Below are 20,483 nucleotides of genomic sequence, written 5' to 3' on the forward strand. Positions count from 1 at the left end.
TAGTATTAAATTCAAAGTCTGCAGCGTTAAAAGGCTCCCAATCAGCTGGGAACCTTTCCCTGTTTCTCCCTGCTATCTCCAGAAAAAAAAAATACATAGTATTTAATTCTGGCAGATGTCATTTGTAAACATGAGTGCAAATCCTTAAGGAACCCCACTCGTCACCCTGCTAAAATGTACACTTCCTATTTCTGCCTCATATTATTCAGATATGCAAGCTCGTGCGCGCGTGTGGGGAAGGGGGAGGGGAAGGTGTGGGAGGGCGGGAGTGGGTCGGTGTTTCATCACAGTGCAGGGTGCCAGCAGTGGCACTATGCAATAAATTAACAATGATGCCACCAGCGAGTACTCCGCAGCACCCTCCCTCCAACCCAAGATCCCCTCCACCAGGTCTTCCCAGCTCCCTCCACTCCAGTTCCCCTCCATCCCCCTGCATTCTAGCCTCCTCCTCCTTTCCTCAATCCCAGGCTACCAAGCCGAGCATTCAGTTCACAATCGAGAGCTGCTGGGTTCACTTTCCTGGTTGGCATGGAGAAACATCTGGCATGTTTACTTAAACCCCCGCTGCCCCTACCCACCTAACAGAAAAAAATAGGTATCCGTGTATTAGCCCACTACTGTGGGTCGCATCCAGGGAAAAATGCGTTAGGAACTCCAGTACCTGCTGGAATGTTGTATGCTCTGTTAAGACACTTCAGTACCTGCTGGAAGTATTCAAGCGTTGGGCAAAATATGTGTACCTGATAATGTTAATTTAAAAACAAAAGTAAAGGCCCTGTGAACACCGTCGGTCGAGTTCCTACAAACAACTTGCTCAACCATCCACAACCATCTCCACCCATCCCTCTCCAGGCCTTCAGTGCCACATGATGCGAGACACTCGATGGAGAGAGGTTGGCCGAGATGGTGAGGAGATATGCTGCCTTGGGAGTGGAGGTGCAGTGATGGCACTATTGTCACCAATGTTGACCCTGAGTAGTGCCACCCTCGGCACCACCCACACATTGTGCCTTCAAGGTACGTTTAGTTAACCAAGCAGACGATTTGTGGAGAAAGTTGGCTAAAACTAAATTATAGTTAGAATTACAGTTACTTTGCCGGTTAATATTAAAAATTATGAGTGAAACACCTGGGTATCTAAAGATAACTATACTAGTCATCAACCTGTCGGTATTATTTGATTTAACGAGTCCAGTGCCATCGTAAGGGGGTGGTGATGGTAAAGGGACTGGAGAGGGGTGGTAAAGGGAAAGTGGAGAGGGGTGGTAAAAGGAGAGGAGTGGTAAAAGGAGAGGAGTGGTAAAGGGGGAGTGCAGAGGAGTTAAGTGGGTGAGAGTGAAGGGAAGGGAAGGGAAGGGAAGGGGATTGTTATATGACCATAACAATATTCACTTCCTGTTTACGTCTGCTGCTACCGTTATCACAGCTCTGTGTACAACGGATCTGTTGCGGGGGACAGAAGCTGTCGCCTGTTAGCGTTATCATGAACCATCAACAGTACGGAGATTTAGCATGGACACGCACAGACACGCGTACGTGTGAGAGTCCGTGCGCGCGTGCACACACAAAGACACATTCACGAAGTACAAACGGACGCGTAGACAAAAATGCGCGCATATTGACGGCGTGCGCGCGCATGTATGTTCAGTACGTGCCCCAACAATGTCAACTTTTATGGTATTTCACAGAGCGTTGGGACTCAAACTAATGCCACTTCAAATACCACTCACCTCTCTCAAGTAACAATCAATTATTACTATTTACAAGTTCATATGACTAAATAATATTTGAAGATGACACAACGGTCTAACACGGAACATGGAACAAACGGCTACATCCCTACATAGGTTACGTTACACGAGAAGATTTCGACAAGCAGAGTGGTGGAAGTGCTATGATGATACCAGCAGGTTGGAGGTACCACACACGTATGCACTGATCAACACATTAAAAATTTCGTTGCAAGGGGTGAAACGTTTCCTTAACGTCTTAACCAGTGCACAAGTGTCTTCAGCCTGACACAGCAGAGTAAAAGTAAGTAAGAGATTCAGTGTGAATTAACGGGCGGTTGTAGTGAATGAGGGGGGGGGGAGATTATAAACACTATCACCAAAAAAATATATAAATAAAATATTAAGAAACTCGCTAATTACTCTGACAACTAAGAAATGACTTCCACATATATGAACAAAGAAAAAATAAAAATAAGAGACGAAGACAGACACAATGTATTATGTCATAAATAATAATACAGTGTGTGTGTGTGTGTGTGTGTGTGTGTGTGTGTGTGTGTGTGTGTGTGTGTGTGTGTGTGTGTGTGTGTGTGTGTGTGTGTGTGTGTGTGTGTCTCTCCATACATACACACAAATGATGCCAGAATTTAGAAATATTTTATCTATAAAGCTGCAAATAAATTTAGCTTTTAAAATGATCAGGCTGCTACTGTCCTCACTAATTTACTCTCGTATTACTAATTCACAAGCACACAGCAAGTAAACGTATCCACATTAACGAAAAAATATATTCAAATTCTATCTCATCGGTCGTAAATCTCAGCAAATTTAGACGAAAAGGGAAATATCCCCAACATTTATGTGGAAAGATATGTTGGGTTCTTAGGCAAACGTTCTGGTTGGAGAGTGGAACTAGAGTGGGGCACCTCTTCCAAAGAAGAGGCTTCTAACCCAAGGCACGAACCTCAACATCAGCCTGAAGGCTGATGTTGTGGGGAGGAAATCTCTCAAGACAGACTTGTTCAGTAAACTGACTGTGCTGATGACTACTCTACCATACTAACTGTACTGATGACGCTACCATACTAACTGTATTGATGACTACTCAACGTTACACAAGTTCACACACTGCATCTAAAAAGAACTCATTATTTCCGCCACCAAATGTGCTTCTAGTTGGTCACCGCCGTGCACAACAATGCACAACCACAGTCGTGCACAACCACAGTCGTGCACAACAGACATTGGAGTATCTTGTTATTACTAAGACAGTCCCCCTGGTAATTTCAACGTGTGGAAGTAATGATCCAACTCGCATCTTCTTTTTTAAGTTATGATACATTTTTTTACGAAGCATCATTTCCACTATATAAATATTTACAAATGTAAGACCTTTACAATTATTATTATTAATTATTATTATTATTATTACTGCAGAGTTGTGGTGGTGGGCATCAGTGGGCAAGCGTGCCCACTGCACGGGCACCACACCATCATCATCACAACGGTAAATAGTCTAATTGGTCTTAGTTTCTCAAGTTCATCACTACACAGGGTGACCACGAGTCCGCTGACGACCACCACCACCCAGTTACCCGGGAACCGCAAGTCCACAGGTCCCGGACCGCGAGTTTGTTAGAGACCAGTCCCGACACCTTGTATTTATTAACTGTTACAGCTGCTGTTGCTGCTGTTACAAATGAAGCTGCTATTGCAACTGCTGTTACTGCGGTTGCTGATACAATTGATCGTACTGCTGCAGCTGCTTGGCTGTGCTGTCACTGAGTGTAAACTCACCATGGTGAGAGTGGGTCAGGGTACAGAACACAGCTCTATGGCATAGAGCTGTATGTTCTGCGTGCGTTTATACCCATTGCATAGAGTCTATGGCTCTATGCAATGTGTATAAACTCTACGGTGTTTGATCCACTATTTCCACATCAGGAGAAAACGAGTGAGGAAGAGTAGGGCGTGAGGTGTGTGGGAGAGTGAGAGGGAGGGAGAGGGAGTGAGTGGTTCCTTCAGGATGGCTTCCTGGACAGTTAAGTAACGTTCACGTGTTGTCTCGCTCAATTATATGAAAACTGTTTTTACATCGTTATATGCTGCTCTGGTCACTGTCTTCCACTCTTCCTCCCCTCCCTCACTCTTCCTCCCCTCCCTCACTCTTCCTCCCCTCCCTCACTCTTCCTCCCCTCCCTCACTTTTCCTCCCCCCCTCCCTCACTCTTCCTCCCCTCCCTCCCTCACTCTCTCCAGCCATCCCTTTTTTCCTGTACCTGTGACAGGTTACTACACCCGCTGAGCTGCCTGAGGTAAGGCTTCCCACCTGGTGAACCAGGTTGGTTGTGGCAGCGTCTTGCAGGCGCCCACGCAGCCATCACAACACACCTGATCCAGAACGTGTAGCAAAGAGCTGTCCAGATTTAAAACTATCTTCATCGCTTCAATATTTGTATGTGCTGGTGACAGGTTGAAGAGTCTTGGTCCACGGATGTTGACACGGTGTTCCCTACTGTTTATTACACTCTTTCTTCCATACCTTCCTCCCCAGTAAGTTGAAAAAGTAGATACTTGTGCAACATTTGAACTAAAATCAACTCGAGACTAAGGGACTGATTACTTCAAAATCCTCTTCATCTTCCACCGTCCTTTTTTACGCTGGACTGAAGAAGCCACTGGCTGGCGAAACATTTCCACAGTAATGACTCCTAAATGTTACACAAGCGTCTCATTCTTCAACTTGTCGGTTTTCTACACTATTTACATCCCCAGTAACTTATAACATTGTGAAGGTTACTGAACACATCTTCAAAAATCTTCCACGTGTAATCATGTATTCTCCTCTTCTTAGTTCCAAAGAGAACAAATGGACGTACTTTGAGGTTGTTCAATAGTGCAGATATTTTATTGGTCCAGTGTTCGTGGTATACTACTGTCGTACACCTTCCAGCTGTGATCTCTCACCTGCCTTGAAGATGATGTCTCCACAACAATATTCAAGTCTTGCAAGAAGTGATCTACAAAACAACAGCTGTTTCCTTCTGTGGGACATTTCCTTGATCGCTGCGTTGCCATACATATAGTAGCAGATCTTTCGTAATTTGCTTACTTGTGGTTAAGTACAAGTTAATAGCATTCGACATAAATCAACTTAATTTAAAATAAAAGAAAATGACATCTAGAGAAAAATAGCAAGCGTTAAAAATTGACGTTGGGCAAAACGTTAAAAACTGACAGAGGAAGACTAGGATGTGTTCTGGCAGTGATGTACTCTTAAGTGTTAGTTATATTGTAGTACTGGTGTGAAACATTGTCAGGCTTCTGTTGCTGTCTTCTTAAAATATTTATACACGAATCTGTGAGATGAGCATGGCACTTGATGTATGGCAACAACAAGCAACTTGATGATAAATTAGACACATGTGCAACTCTTGGGTATCTTTATTGAGGAAACGTTTCGCCACACAGTGGCTTCATCAGTCCATACGTAGGAGAAACTTGAAGAACAGGAGGAGAATGAGGTAATCAGTCCCTCAACCTTGAGTCGATGTGTTCAGTCCATCAATCTTGAGTAGAATACGGCATATCAGCGGAGAAGCAGCTTATAAACCGTATGGCAGGAGAGGTGTAGCAGTCATAGGTGGTGTCACATTTGTTCAATGTGGAAGTAGATACCCAAGAGTTGCACATGTGTCTAATTTATCAACATGTCGGTTCTCTGAACCATCCATCTACAAACCTGTCAGACACTGCAACAGACCAGCACACCGTACAGCGGGAGCATCGTCACCATGCCCAACCCTTCTAGGGCAGGGTATGTGCCTGAGCCAGAGCTTTCAGCTCACAAGACTGTCATTCCCATTAGCCCCCTTGGGGCGGGGATGGCAGACCAGAGAGGCCTAGCTTCTCCCTACAAGCCCCCAGAGGGCGGGGAATGTGGCTAGGCCTGGGGACAGTTGGTCCCAGAGATGAGGGGTATGATCGACACCATGCCCAGCCCTTCTAGGGCAGGGTTGGTGCCTGAGCCCGAGCTAGTAGCTCACAAGATGAGGGGGTACTTGTGCCTCCTCCCATGGAAGACTTAGGTCTCAGACACTCCCTAGACAGGGAGCCAGTGCCGGGCCACCACTTGGAAAAGGCCCGGGCCGGGAGAATACCGGCGAATCTTTAACAATCATATGCCGTATTCTACTCAAGATTGATGGACTGAACACATCGACTCAAGGTTGAGGGACTGATTACCTCATTCTCCTCCTGTTCTTCAAGTTTCTCCTACGTATGGACTGATGAAGCCACTGTGTGGCGAAACGTTTCCTCAATAAAGATACCCAAGAGTTGCACATGTGTCTAATTTATCAACATGTCGGTTCTCTGAACCATCCATCTACAAACAAGCAACTTGATGCATAGCAACAACTTGACGCATTGCAACAACTCAGCGACCACTGAACATACGCAACATTAATGGCAACTACTGTTTGGTTGGGAAATATTTGCTCTTAAGCATGGAAGAAGCTTAGCCAAGAGTAACGTGTATGTCTGCACCGTGTGTCTGTGTCTGTCTGCTGGTGCGCCCCTATTTAACACATGCCATCTCCAGAAAGACGGGTAAAGCGTGTGTAGACAATTACCACTCCTGGAGAGGAGCGGCTGTGGTGACTTGTTCCACCAGTACTACCACCAATAACAGTAGCAGCATCACTACCACCAACAGCATTAACAGCAGTAACGGCAACAGCAGCATCAATAGCAGCAGCCATCATATGTAACCCCGCTTGGCACCTTCCATCTAGAGTGCCACTTAGGATAGTCCATGAGAGTGCTGGTGGTACAGCTCTACAATACGAGTTATATTAGGACTTCTAATTCGTCTGGGAGGATGAGCAAAGAGGGAAAGGGGAAGAAAAGAAATGGGGAAGAATGATTGTAAGAAAGGATGATAGGATAGACACAAGTACAACAATTATGACATATTAGGAAACGTTTTGCCCACTGAGAACTTTATTCAATCCAATACAGAGAAATATATATATATATATATATATATATATATATATATATATATATATATATATATATATATATATATATATATATATATATAGGAGTGTGAGGTGACAGGCGCTTGAACATGACTATTATTGTGTCCTCAGAGAATTTACTCTTTATTCCCTTGTCAAGGTGATTAATTGTTTCTGAACAACGACGATCCCATAACTGACCCTTTTAGTATGCTGCTTCTTACTGCTTCTCATTCTGATTTTTACCTTACTCGTGTAAACTTTTCTTTCTATTAAGCAGCCATGCCTCTAGCTGTAAGAAAAGTTAGCCTCAAATACCATGTGCTGCCATTTTCTTTACCAGACTTCTATGTGGGAGTATCAAAAGCAACATCGTATTCTTAATCATGGTCTACTGCCTCAAATGCTTTACTAAAGGTCTGTAAACCTTTTAGAAGTTTACAGATGGGTGAATAATGGTGGTGGTGATGGAGTAATGAAGATGGTTGATGTGTTGGTGGTGGTAATGATGCTGCAGGTGGTGGTGACGGCACCGTCAGCTAGGATGTGTGTCACTGCAGCTGTGATGCCAGGAAGTTTGTTGACCCTGACAGGTGGAGAGTGCCGCAAACCACCGTCTGTCTCATTGAAACTGCTAGACACGTGTTCTCTCATTACCACTGGTGGAGGTGGGACAGGTGTGGTGGGGCCATCACCACCACCTATTCTTCCACACCCCCAACCACTATTACCACCACACCTCCAAACACCCACTACTACCCCAACTCCAACCACTACACTTTCAATCACCACAACCATTATTATAATCACCATATCCCTAGACTTCAAGGGCCTTCGACAAACTACCATACAGAGAAATAATACACGTACTGAATCGAGGATTATTATTTTCACGGGAATATTATATACGCAGTATAAAGTTCGTAAGATTATTTTTTATTTCCTATAGAATCACCGTGTACAGTTTTAATAGTGGCGGCCACGAGCTATAACTCAACTGTGGCACATGTAGCCAGCAGCATGACTGAGGTTGCGGTTATCAACACCATCGTTAGGGAAGGATTTTTAATAGCACAATTAAGGCCGAGGCGGAGACTTCAGTTTATAGGATGGTCGCTGGAACCCGTGGAAATTATTGAACCTGGATCATTGGTACCTTTAAAAATTTAACCAAGGTGCTGGAACTTGTAAAATTGAAACCTAGGTGTCGGAATCTGAAAATTTAAATTGGGTCCTGGAACCTGCGAAAAATAATTAAACGAGTCACCTAAAATTGAACCCAAGAGCTGAAACGCGTGAAAACAATTGAGCCTGGGTGCTAGTTATCAAACCTTTGACTAGAGGTACTTCTAGTACTAGTGTTACCAGCCTTGTACTAGCAACACTCAGTAGTGAGACTATCTTAAATAATGCTGAACACCCAAGGTTCACAATTCAGCATTCTGCAACCCACACACTGCAGTAATCATTACACAGCAACGTGGGCAACCCACACACTGCAGTAATTACTACACAGCAACGTAGGCAACCCACACACTGCAGTAATCATTACACAGCAACGTGGGCAACCCACACACTGCAGTAATCATTACACAGCAACGTGGGCAACCCACACACTGCAGTAATCATTACACAGCAACGTGGGCAACCGACACACTGCAGTTATCATTACACAGCAACGTGGCAACCCCCACACACTGCAGTAATCATTACACAGCAACGTGGGCAACCCACACACTGCAGTAATCATTACACAGCAACGTGGGCAACCCACACACTGCAGTAATCATTACACAGCAACGTGAGCAACCCACACACTGCAGTAATCATTACACAGCAACGTGGGCAACCCACACACTGCAGTAATCATTACACAGCAACGTGGGCAACCCACACACTGCAGTAATCATTACACAGCAACGTGGGCAACCCACACACTGCAGTAATCATTACACAGCAACGTGGGCAACCCACACACTGCAGTAATTACTACACAGCAACGTGGGCAACCCACACACTGCAATAATCATTACACAGCAACGTGGGCAGCCCACACACTGCAGTAATCATTACACAGCAGCGTGGGAAACCCCCCCCCCCCACACACGCTGCAGTAATCACTACACAGCAGCATGGGCAACCCTCACACACACTGCAGTAATTACTACACAGCAGCAGCATGGGCAACCCCCACACACACTGCAGTAATCATTACACAGCAGCGTGGGCAACCCCTACATAATGCAGTAATCACTACACAGCAGCGTGGGCAACCCCCACACACACTGGAATAATCATTACACAGCAACGTGGGCAACCCACACACTGCAGTAATCACTACACAGCAGCATGGGCAACCCCCCCACACACACTGCAGTAATCACTACACAGCAGCGTGGGCAACCCCCACACACACTGCAATAATCATTACACAGCAGCGTGGGCAACCCCCACACACACTGCAGTAATCACTACACAGCAGCATGGGCAACCCCCACACACACTGCAGTAGTCACTACACAGCAGCAGCATGGGCAACCCCCACACACACTGCAGTAATCACTACACAGCAGCATGGGCAACCCCCACACACACTGCAATAATCATTACACAGCAGCGTGGGCAACCCACACACACACTGCAGTAATCACTACACAGCAGCGTGGGCAACCCACACACACACTGCAGTAATCACTACACAGCAGCAGCATGGGCAACCCCCACACACACTGCAGTAGTCACTACACAGCAGCGTGGGCAACCCCCACACACACTGCAGTAATCATTACACAGCAGCGTGGGCAACCCCTACATACTGCAGTAATCACTACACAGCAGCGTGGGCAACCCCCACACACACTGCAGTAATCATTACACAGCAGCGTGGGCAACCCCTACATACTGCAGTAATCACTACACAGCAGCGTGGGCAACCCCCATACACACTGCAGTAATCATTACACAGCAGCGTGGGCAACCCCTACATACTGCAGTAATCATTACACAGCAGCGTGGGGCAACCCCTACATACTGCAATGATCATTAAACAGCAACGTGGGCAACCCACACACTGTAGTAATCACTGCACAGCAGCGTGGGCAACCCCCACACACTGCAGTAATCACTAGATAAACTGGTCCACGATATAAGCCAATGTTTCGGTAAATTGGATGGGCAGGCGTCCGCCGCCGCGATAAAGCGCTCCACTGGAGAAATCACCGACTAGATAAATGAGCCTCATTCTGTAAACAAGAATCCGGATTCACCAGGTTGACAGAGTATGTCAGGAAGTTATAGTGCTGCCCTCGCGTTGTATGACTGAGTATACTGATGCCTGTATACTGAGTGACAGTACACTATACACTGATGCCTGTATACCGAGTGTGAGAGTAGGAATAAAAAAGAATGGAGGGGGATTCGAACCGTGGTCCTGGTATTCTTCCGATAATTCACTGACAGTCGTTCATTACGACTTGAGTTGATGATAGCACAGTATACAGTGATGCCTGTATACTGAGGATAGCAATATACCTTGACCTTTGATGAGTTCCCAGAGTTTTTCTATTCTCAGAGCCCGGACTTGGGCAAGGCTCAGAGCTTTACGCTCTGTGAGCTTTACATGTTTAGACCGCCATATAAATAATAATTACAATAATATGCAAGGCTAGGTCCTAAATAATACATTAACTGGAACAATTCACAACTAATCAACAATACCGAGAATAGAACAATTCATAACTAATCCACAATACCGAGGATAGAACAATTCACAACTAATCCACAAACTACAAGTAGAAACCAGACGACGTTTCGCCACGTTCCGGACTTTAAAAGGATACAGAAGGTACCAAAACAATGTGTCTTTTCCATTCCCAATTTGTACTCACCGATTTGTGTTTGCGGAGGGTCGAGTCCTGGCTCCTGGCCTAGTTGTGAAGTTCAGTACATTTTGAACAGGCACATGATTACGCACGAAATGAACTGCGCAGCTTTCCTCGCCTGACCTTTATTACAGGAATGTGTAGAAAATGTAGCCAGAGGCGGAGTGAACACTGTAGCACCACCTGGCTGTCTGTACCACACTGAGGCACTGTGCTGGTGTCAAAGACAGAGAACACAGACGCACGCGCGCGCACACAAGCAGGATCCATACACAGCTTTAAGACGAGGTACGTTAAGGCTCTTGGAGTAGGGAGAGTGGACTAGCGAAGAGGCGGGGCCAGGAGCAATGACTCGACCCCTGCAACCACAACGAGGTGAGTACACACGCACAAACCAGACGACAAACAAAACCTCAAAGCAGTGGTACTGACTGAAGTCTTAATAACCACACATCTTACTGCCTGGTTATTAAATACAAACTGTTTTGTTAATATTAATGAAGATCACTGGTCATTAAGCCAATTACTCACAAAATACTTTACCTAATTATTAAATACTGTTTATTGGGCCCTCGAGCCAAGAAAGGGAAGGTTCGATATTATACCCGAGTTGTTCAGTAGCACCAGGCGGCCCTCAGAGCACACCACAAGAGAGATCATTACCAGTTCAAAACCTGTAATTAGTTTCCCCTGTGGAAAAAAAATGATGCCCGTTTCATAACTTTTCCCGGGACGACGTTTCGCTCTGTGTGGCGCTTTATCATGAGGGAAACGTTGCCATAATGAAAGTTTGTTATGCAACTTGTGTTCTCATCGCAGCGGAAAATTAGATTCAATAAGAACATGAGACCATAAATGCTAGCAGTGGTCTGGAAATAAAAGTTGAAGACAAGCGAAATAAACTTTGGAAAACTTACTGAAGTTATTTTTTTTTTTGAAGTTTAGAAAATGAAAGTTCAATATTGGAGAGGAAAGATAAGAGCGTAAACTGTAGCTGATTCACCTGGGTCACTAGCAAAATTAGTGTGTATCCTGCTGGTTGCTTTTGGGAGTGTGGCCGGCGTGAAGATGTAGCCACAGTGTGGCCGGCGTGAAGGTGGCGCCACAGTGTGGCCAGCGTGAAGGAAGGTGTGGCCACAGAGTGTGGCCTGGGAGAGAAGTGGGAGGGTGTGACGACACAGGTAACTGTAACCATGACAGTAAGAGCAACTCAACGCTGTCAGTCTCACTCACACCATCTCGCAAGCACACACGCCCGCGCAACAACTCGGAAATTAGTGTATCTGGGGAGAAGAGTCGAGGCTGTGCCAGGAACCACAGCTCGACCCTTGCGAGCACACCCAGGGCAACACACATACCCTCTCTGTGTCAAGCGAACCCTGAGTGCCCACTACCCACTGTGATGCGCAAGTGCATATACTGACCGTGTCAACCTTCCACTAAACCCGTGTGCATTTCCATCCGCTAATCTCGACCCGATCTTTGATCAGTCAGTTTGTTGCTACACCAAGGAAGTACCCAGCTTCCTCACCCTCGGTCAGATTAGTGTTAACGTGCGATTAAAAGTGATGGAATTAAACTACTTGTCACCGCCCCCGTTGCCCAGTCCAGAGCCAAGCCTTATGGTGGCTCCCTCGATCAATCAGGCTGTCGTAGAAATCCAGTAGCTGCCTTACCCCTAAACTCGACATTATCTCTGATGTTAACTGAGTAAACAAAAACACAGGCGTTTCCAAATTACAGTACCCAGCGATGATAAAATAATGTCATATCTGTCGATTTGTACTGAAGAGCCTTAACACTATGTAGGGTAAAGCCAGCAAGAAAGACGAGCCCATGTTTTATATACATCTTTGTAGTTACCACCATGTACTGTGAGGCCAGTAAACATAGCAGCAGTGTGAGTGTACCGCCATAAGTTAAGCTACACAAGATGCAGTGTAAAGTTTGATCACTGAATGTCCCACTTGTGAAGAGGAGACCAAGGCAGTGAAGATGCACAGGCTGGGTGAGTTTACACTCAATGATTTACACTGCCATACTGCACGTGTTGTATAAATATCTGACGTTTGGCTTATGTATACAATATCTTGTGTGCGAGTAATATATACAATACCGATTATGTGAAATTGTGTGTATATATATACAATACCTGAAGACGTGAGATGTGTGTAATAGCTAAGAGGTGACACATACAACATTTAACACTCGGGGGGGAATTAAGTTTAAGATCTTGAGAAAATGAACATAGAAAAAAATTAGAGAGAGAGAACGAACCAACCAGCATAACTATGCTGGTGGAGCGGTGGTGGTGCTGCTGGTGATAGTGGTGGAGCTGATCGTGGTGGTGCAAGTGAAGTAGTGGTGCTGGCGATAGTGGTTCTAGTGATGGTGATAGTAGTGTTGGTGGTAAGATTAACAGTAGAAGTGTTTATCCCAGACTCGGTATAAACCTTACTCAACTCTTGTGTTCTCCAGCGCCTCCTGCAGTAGCCTACAACACTGCTGTGTCTCAGGCTTTACTGCCACCATTCTCAAACCTTATCAACCATCGTGAGCTTTCTAACTCTTTAAGAGATGACAACGTCTTCCCCGTTGCCAAACGTACGCCGTTCTTTCATATAATTTGGTTACTGGAGGTAAAATATACACAAATACAGGTTAAACCTTAAATAAGCTAACTTGAATAACTAACATTTAATGCTGGCCTCGGATATACTTTAAGAGGTAAGAAGGTAAGATAATGATAATTGTGAGAATTTGAGAGAGCTAGAGTACAGAGGATGGCTGGGAGTACAGAGGAGAGGGCTGGGGATGAGGAGAGGGATGGGCAAGAGGAGAGGGCTGGGGATGAGGAGAGGGCTGGGGATGCAGAAGATAGCTGAGGAGGATGCAAGGTAGTAACTAACACACACAAGTTAAGATGTATTTCTGTACATCAGTTGTGTCATACTGGAAGACAGAGAGAGACAGACACAGACAGAGACAGACACACACAGACAGAGACAGACACACACAGACAGAGACAGACACACACAGAAACACACAGACACACAAATTATATAGTAAAAGACTTGGGAATAATAAACTTAGACAGGTTAGAGGTCAGACAGTGACAAGGTGAATAATGAGAACTTTCAAAATATGAGAAATAACTCGACTGATGGTACATCTAAATAACCTATGCTCTCACATCCAGAATATTGATCTGTGCTCACAGCTCCGTTCAAGGCAGGAGAGAGATCAAAGCTGGGAAGTGTGCTGAGATCCTTTACTACCCTCACAGTCAAAGCATTTCAACTAAAATGAACACCTAAGAATATTTGGAATGTATTCTCTTAAGTGGAGAAGAGAGGGAAAGTCTGACAATACACACACAGAAGACAGAGAGCCAAGTGCACAAATCAGTGAGATATATAGAAGGAAATGTAAAATAAGTCCAGTGAAAGCATGTATGCGATGGGTACACTAAGATAATGTTTCAACATGCGTGGTCCAAGGCTCTTCAACCTGCTACCAGCAGATATCAGAAATATTGCCAGAATGAGTGTAGAAGTTTTCAGGAGAAAACTAGATCACTACCTTCGCCAAGTGACAGATCAACCGGGCTGTGATGGATGTATGGGCAGAAGTCCGCCAACAGCAACAGCCTGCTTGAAGAGGCTAAACATCGAACTGATAGGGTTGAAAAACGCTAGAATCGGTGACAGGCACAGTCTGAGACCAAGCAGCGGGGGCGATAATCCCCAGAAACAGCAACAAGTAAAAAAATTTAAATGGTGACAATGGTGTTTACATTCACCACATTGGAAAAACTAACATGCAAAACCATGGGAGGCAAAGACACAAAAGTTAACAGCAGTATTAAACAAAGGCGTCACCCCACCCCCCTCACACACACACACACACACACACACACACACACACACACACACACACACACACCTCCACATTCCCAATGAACCACCACTATTATTACTTTATTGAGGAAGTGCTTAACTAGCAGAGGTCCCACAGTGCCTGGGGAACAGGAGGTAATCAGGTTTGATCCAAAGGCAAAAGAGTTTAATTCCTTACATCAAGATCAGTTTACCAACATTAAGTTGCGTCCCTCCTGCTCGTACAAGTGGCTCTCCCTCAAGTGCTTTGTTAAACGCAAGTGTTGCAGCAGTGATGTGGTTGTTGTGTCACGGGGTGAGTGACGTAACCAGCCTCCTCCTCCACACACACAGTCCACAACACAAGAGCCTCCAAGTGTTGTCCCCAGTCATGATAATCTCTTAACTCTCTGCAATAAATTCACAAGATCATCCAGGCGTTTATATATTAATTTAAATTTTAAGTGTTTTCCTCAACTTTTCTTCACTTTTAAAACGTCAAATTTGCAAACAAAAAATATATATTTTGAGAATTATGCTCGACACATGCATCAGCTCCATTTTGATCAAGACAATGAAAGAGAACACCTCAAGGACGAGGGACTGACCACCTCAAAGCTGCTACTTTAACCCAGCTAAGGAATCTCACCACTGCTTCTGCTGTCTGTAATGTTTAGTCACTCCTGCATACGAAGGAAGCAACTTGAACAAGCAGAACTTTTTACAGTTAATACCTAACACTTACTAAAGTGTCTTATTCATCTACAACTGAGTTTGTACGTACGCAGTACGTGCGCGCGCGCACACACGCGCGCGCACACACACACGCACACACACGCGCACACACACTGGAGTATGCAGCACCAGTTTGGAATCCACACCTAGTCAAGCACGTCAAGAAATTAGAGAAAGTGCAAAGGTTTGCAACAAGACTACTCCCAGAGCTACGGGGATTGTCGTACGAAGAAAGGTTGAGGGAAATCGGCCTGACGACACTGGAGGCCAGGAGGGTCAGGGGAGACATGATAACGACATATAAAATACTGCGCAGAATAGACACGGTGGACAAAGACAGGATGTTCCAGAGATGGGACACATACACAAGAGGTCACAATTGGAAGTTGAAGACTCAGATGAATCAAAGGGATGTTAGGAAGTATTTCTTCAGTCATAGAGTAGTCAAGTCGTGGAATAGTCTAGAAAGTGAAGTAGTGGAGGCGGGAACCATACATAGTTTTAAGGCGAGGTATGATAAAGCTCATGGAGCAGGGAGAGAGAGGACCTAGTAGCAATCAGTGAAGAGGCGGGGCCAGGAGCTATGACTCGACCCCTGCAACCACAAATAGGTGAGTACACACACACACACACACACACACACACACACACACACACACACACACACACACACACACACACACACACACACACACACAAGAGTCAAAGAGGCATCACCGGACATCATAGCTCTCACAGAAACCAAGCTTACAGGTATGATAACAGATGCCATCTTTCCAATGGGATACCAAATCCTGAGGAAAGACAGAGGGAACAGGGGGGGTGGAGGAGTGGCATTGCTGATCAAAAATCGCTGGAATTTTGATGAGCTGGAGAGAGGAGGCAGCGGAGAAGAAAGTGATTACATAGCGGGAACGCTTCACTCTGGAGGTCCCAAGGTGGTAATAGCAGTGATGTATAACCCACCACAGAACAGCAGGAGGCCAAGGCAAGAGTACGACGAGAGCAATAGAGCGATGGTTGACACACTGGCTAGAGTGGCCAGAAGAGCTCATGCATGCAGGGCAAAGCTCCTGATCATGGGTGACTTTAACCACAAGGAGATCGATTGGGAGAACTTGGACCCGCATGGGGGCCAAGATACATGGAGGGCTAAGATGATGGAGGTGGTACTGGAAAACTTCATGTACCAACACGTAAGAGACACTACAAGAGAGAGGAGAGGATGAACCAGCAAGGCTGGACTTAGTATTCACCTTGAGTAGTGCAGATATCGAGGACATCACATATGAAAGACCCCTTAGGGCCAGTGACCATGTGGTTTTAAGCTTCGAATACACAGTAGAGCTACAAGTGGAGGGAGGAGCAGGAAGGCCAGGACGAATGAAGCCAAACTACAAGAAAGGGGACTACACAGGAATTAGGAACTTCCTGAACGGGGATCAGTGGGACAGAGAACTGGCAGGGAAGCCAGTTAATGAGATGATGGAATATGTAGCAACAAAATGCAAGGAGGCAGAGGAGAGGTTTGTACCCAAGGGTAACAGGAATAATGAAAAAGCCAGGATGAGCCCATGGTTTACCCAAAGGTGCAGGGAGGCAAAAACCAAGTGTGCTAGGGAATGGAAGAAATATAGAAGGCAAAGGACCCAGGAGAATAAGGAGTGCAGTCGTAGAGCCAGAAACGAATATGCACAGATAAGAAGGGAGGCCCAAAGACAATATGAAAATGACATAGCAGCGAAAGCCAAATCTGACCCGAAACTGTTGTACAGCCACATAAGGAGGAAAACAACAGTCAAGGACCAGGTAATCAGGCTAAGGAAGGAAGGAGGAGAGACAACAAGAAATGACCGTGAAGTATGTGAGGAACTCAAGAGATTCAAAGAAGTGTTCACAGAGGAGACAGAAGGGGCTCCAGAAAGACGGAGAGGTGGGGCACACCACCATGTGCTGGACACAGTGCACACAACCGAGGAAGAAATGAAGAGGCTTCTGAGTGAGCTAGATACCTCAAAGGCAATGGGGCCAGATAACATCTCCATATGGGTATTGATAGAGGGAGCAGAGGCGCTATGTGTACCCCTAACAACAATATTCAATACATCTATCGAAACAGGGAGATTGCCTGAGGCATGGAAGACGGCAAATGTAGTCCCAATCTTTAAAAAAGGAGACAGACATAAAGCATTAAACTACAGACCAGTGTCACTGACATGTATAGTATGCAAAATCATGGAGAAGATTATCAGGAGAAGAGTGGTGGAACACCTAGAAAGGAATGATCTCATCAACAGCAGCCAACATGGTTTCAGGGAAGGGAAATCCTGTGTCACAAACCTACTGGAGTTCTATGACATGGTGACAGCAGTAAGACAAGAGAGAGAGAGAGGGGTGGGTGGATTGCATATTCTTGGACTGCAAGAAGGCGTCTGACACAGTTCCACACAAGAGATTGCTGCAAAAACTGGAGGACCAAGCAGGGATAACAGGGAAGGCACTACAATGGATCAGGGAATACTTGTCAGGAAGACAGCAGCGAGTCATGGTACGTGGCGAGGTGTCAGAGTGGGCACCTGTGACCAGCGGGGTCCCACAGGGGTCAGTCCTAGGACCAGTGCTGTTTCTGGTATTTGTGAACGACATGACGGAAGGAATAGACTCTGAGGTGTCCCTGTTTGCAGATGACGAAGTTGATGAGAAGAATTCACTCGATCGAAGACCAGGCAGAACTACAAAGGGATCTGGACAGGCTGCAGACCTGGTCCAGCAATTGGCTCCTGGAGTTCAATCCCACCAAGTGCAAAGTCATGAAGATTGGGGAAGGGCAAAGAAGGCCGCAGACGGAGTACAGTCTAGGGGGTCAGAGACTACAAACCTCACTCAAGGAAAAAGATCTTGGGGTGAGTATAACACCAGGCACATCTCCTGAAGCGCACATCAACCAAATAACTGCTGCAGCATATGGGCGCCTAGCAAACCTCAGAACAGCATTCCGACATCTTAATAAGGAATCATTCAGGACCCTGTACACCGTGTACGTTAGGCCCATATTGGAGTATGCGGCACCAGTTTGGAACCCACACCTAGCCAAGCACGTGAAGAAACTAGAGAAAGTGCAAAGGTTTGCAACAAGACTAGTCCCAGAGCTAAGAGGTATGTCCTACGAGGAGAGGTTAAGGGAAATCAACCTGACGACACTGGAGGACAGGAGAGATAGGGGGGACATGATAACGACATACAAAATACTGAGAGGAATTGACAAGGTGGACAAAGACAGGATGTTCCAGAGATTGGACACAGTAACAAGGGGACACAGTTGGAAGTTGAAGACACAGATGAATCACAGGGATGTTAGGAAGTATTTCTTCAGCCACAGAGTAGTCAGGAAGTGGAATAGTTTGGGAAGCGATGTAGTGGAGGCAGGATCCATACATAGCTTTAAGCAGAGGTATGATAAAGCTCACGGCTCAGGGAGAGTGACCTAGTAGCGATCAGTGAAGAGGCGGGGCCAGGAGCTCGGACTCGACCCCCGCAACCTCAACTGAGTACAACTAGGCGAGTACACACACACACGCACACACGCACACACACACACACACACACACACACACACGTTACTGGGGTAACTCAGCAAAGATTAAAAAATCTCGTAGAAAAAAATACCTTCAGAGGGAGTTTAAAAAGTGAGCAAGACTTGTTGGGGAGAATGTGAGAGCAGGTGAGGGCAGGGTAGGTGAGGGCAGGGCAGGGGGGGATGGGTGGACACGGGTGGGCAGGGGGGGGGGTGAGAGGAGGGAAGGAAACAGATGGTATTGGAGAAAAAAGAGGAAGGAAGAATGTGTAAAAAATTATACAGCACTTGGAGCAGCAAGTCACTGAGACGACTGAATGAAATCAAAATATTTACACTCACGTATGTTAAGTTCACACTCAACCTCGCCTTCCTCCCTCCAAACTCAACCTCGCCTTCCTCCCTCCAAACTCAACCTCGCCTTCCTCCCTCCAAACTCAACCTCGCCTTCCTCCCTCCAAACTCAACCTCGCCTTCCTCCCTCCAAACTCAACCTCGCCTTCCTCCCTCCAAACTCAACCTCGCCTTCCTCCCTCCAAACTCAACCTCGCCTTCCTCCCTCCAAACTCAACCTCGCCTTCCTCCCTCCAAACTCAACCTCGCCTTCCTCCCTCCAAACTCAACCTCGCCTTCCTCCCTCCAAACTCAACCTCGCCTTCCTCCCTCCAAACTCAACCTCGCCTTCCTCCCTCCAAACTCAACCTCGCCTTCCTCCCTCCAAACTCAACCTCGCCTTCCTCCCTCACAAAGTTCAAGTGCTCATGCGCACACATGTAATTATGAGTATGTATGATATAAATATACAGAAACACTGATCTCTGGCTGAAGGAGACTCGAACCTACGAAGCTTGGAACAAGGTACGCACTGCGTACCTTGTTCCAAGCTTCGTAGGTTCGAGTCTCCTTCAGCCAGAGATCAGTGTTTCTGTATATTTCGCCTGCTCTTGCGAATTCCTTGTATATATATATATATATATATATATATATATATATATATATATATATATATATATATATATATATATATATATATATATATATATATATTTCACTCTATATATATAATTTATATATATATAATGTCGTGCCGAATATGTAAAACTGGTCAATTAGCAAGAACTCATTTAAAATTAAGTCCTTTCTAAAATTTTCTCTTATACGTTTGAAGATATATTTTTTTCATTGATGTTAATGTAAATTTTTTTAATTTTGCACCAAAAGAATCTTAGAAAACTTACCTAACCTTATCATAACAAGAGCAATTTATTTTAGCCTAACCCAACTAAATATATTTTAAATACGTTTATAATAATTTAGTACTAAACACACACAATCAAATACATTTTTTTCGTTAGGTTCAGAATGATTTTGGCGAAATTATTGCATACACAAATTTTCGCTTGTCCTGTATGGCAAGATGAGCGTTGCTTTAAATTTAAGCCAAGATCGCAAGTTCTGCCTATTCGGCACGACATATATATATATATAAATTATATATATATAGTGAAATTCCAAGTGCTTTCGTGACTTCTCTCTCACTCACACACACACACACACACACACACACACACACACACACACACACACACACACAGATGATCCAGTAGCGATCAGTGAAGAGGCGGGGCCAGGAGCTGAGTCTCGACCCCTGCAACCACA

General features: G+C 45.3%; 2 protein-coding genes across 10 annotated transcripts in view; one reads left to right on the forward strand and one right to left on the reverse strand.

Annotated features, from left to right (window-relative positions):
• MCU (mitochondrial calcium uniporter) overlaps window positions 1–20,483 on the reverse strand; it is a 498,142-nt gene that overhangs the window by 115,258 nt on the left and 362,401 nt on the right. The window lies entirely within an intron of this gene.
• The window catches only part of LOC128696546 (serine-rich adhesin for platelets), a 104,330-nt gene that overhangs the window by 36,676 nt on the left and 47,171 nt on the right, over window positions 1–20,483 (forward strand). For 2 of the 7 annotated variants that reach the window (XM_053787853.2, XM_053787851.2), the window contains exon 2: window positions 3,171–3,240. The exons of 2 other annotated variants lie outside the window; for them this stretch is intronic. Coding sequence is in view for 2 of the 5 variants with exons in the window: in XM_053787847.2 (XP_053643822.1) it covers window positions 12,633–12,645 (13 nt within the window). In the remaining 3 variants the exon portion in view is untranslated. Of the gene's footprint in view, window positions 1–3,170; window positions 3,241–12,158; window positions 12,646–20,483 lie in introns of those variants that run through there. 3 more of the 7 variants (XM_053787847.2, XM_053787849.2, XM_053787854.2) reach the window with 2 other exon arrangements.

The sequence above is a fragment of the Cherax quadricarinatus genome, chromosome 47 (assembly GCF_038502225.1).
Source record: "Cherax quadricarinatus isolate ZL_2023a chromosome 47, ASM3850222v1, whole genome shotgun sequence".
Classification (NCBI taxonomy): domain Eukaryota; kingdom Metazoa; phylum Arthropoda; class Malacostraca; order Decapoda; family Parastacidae; genus Cherax; species Cherax quadricarinatus.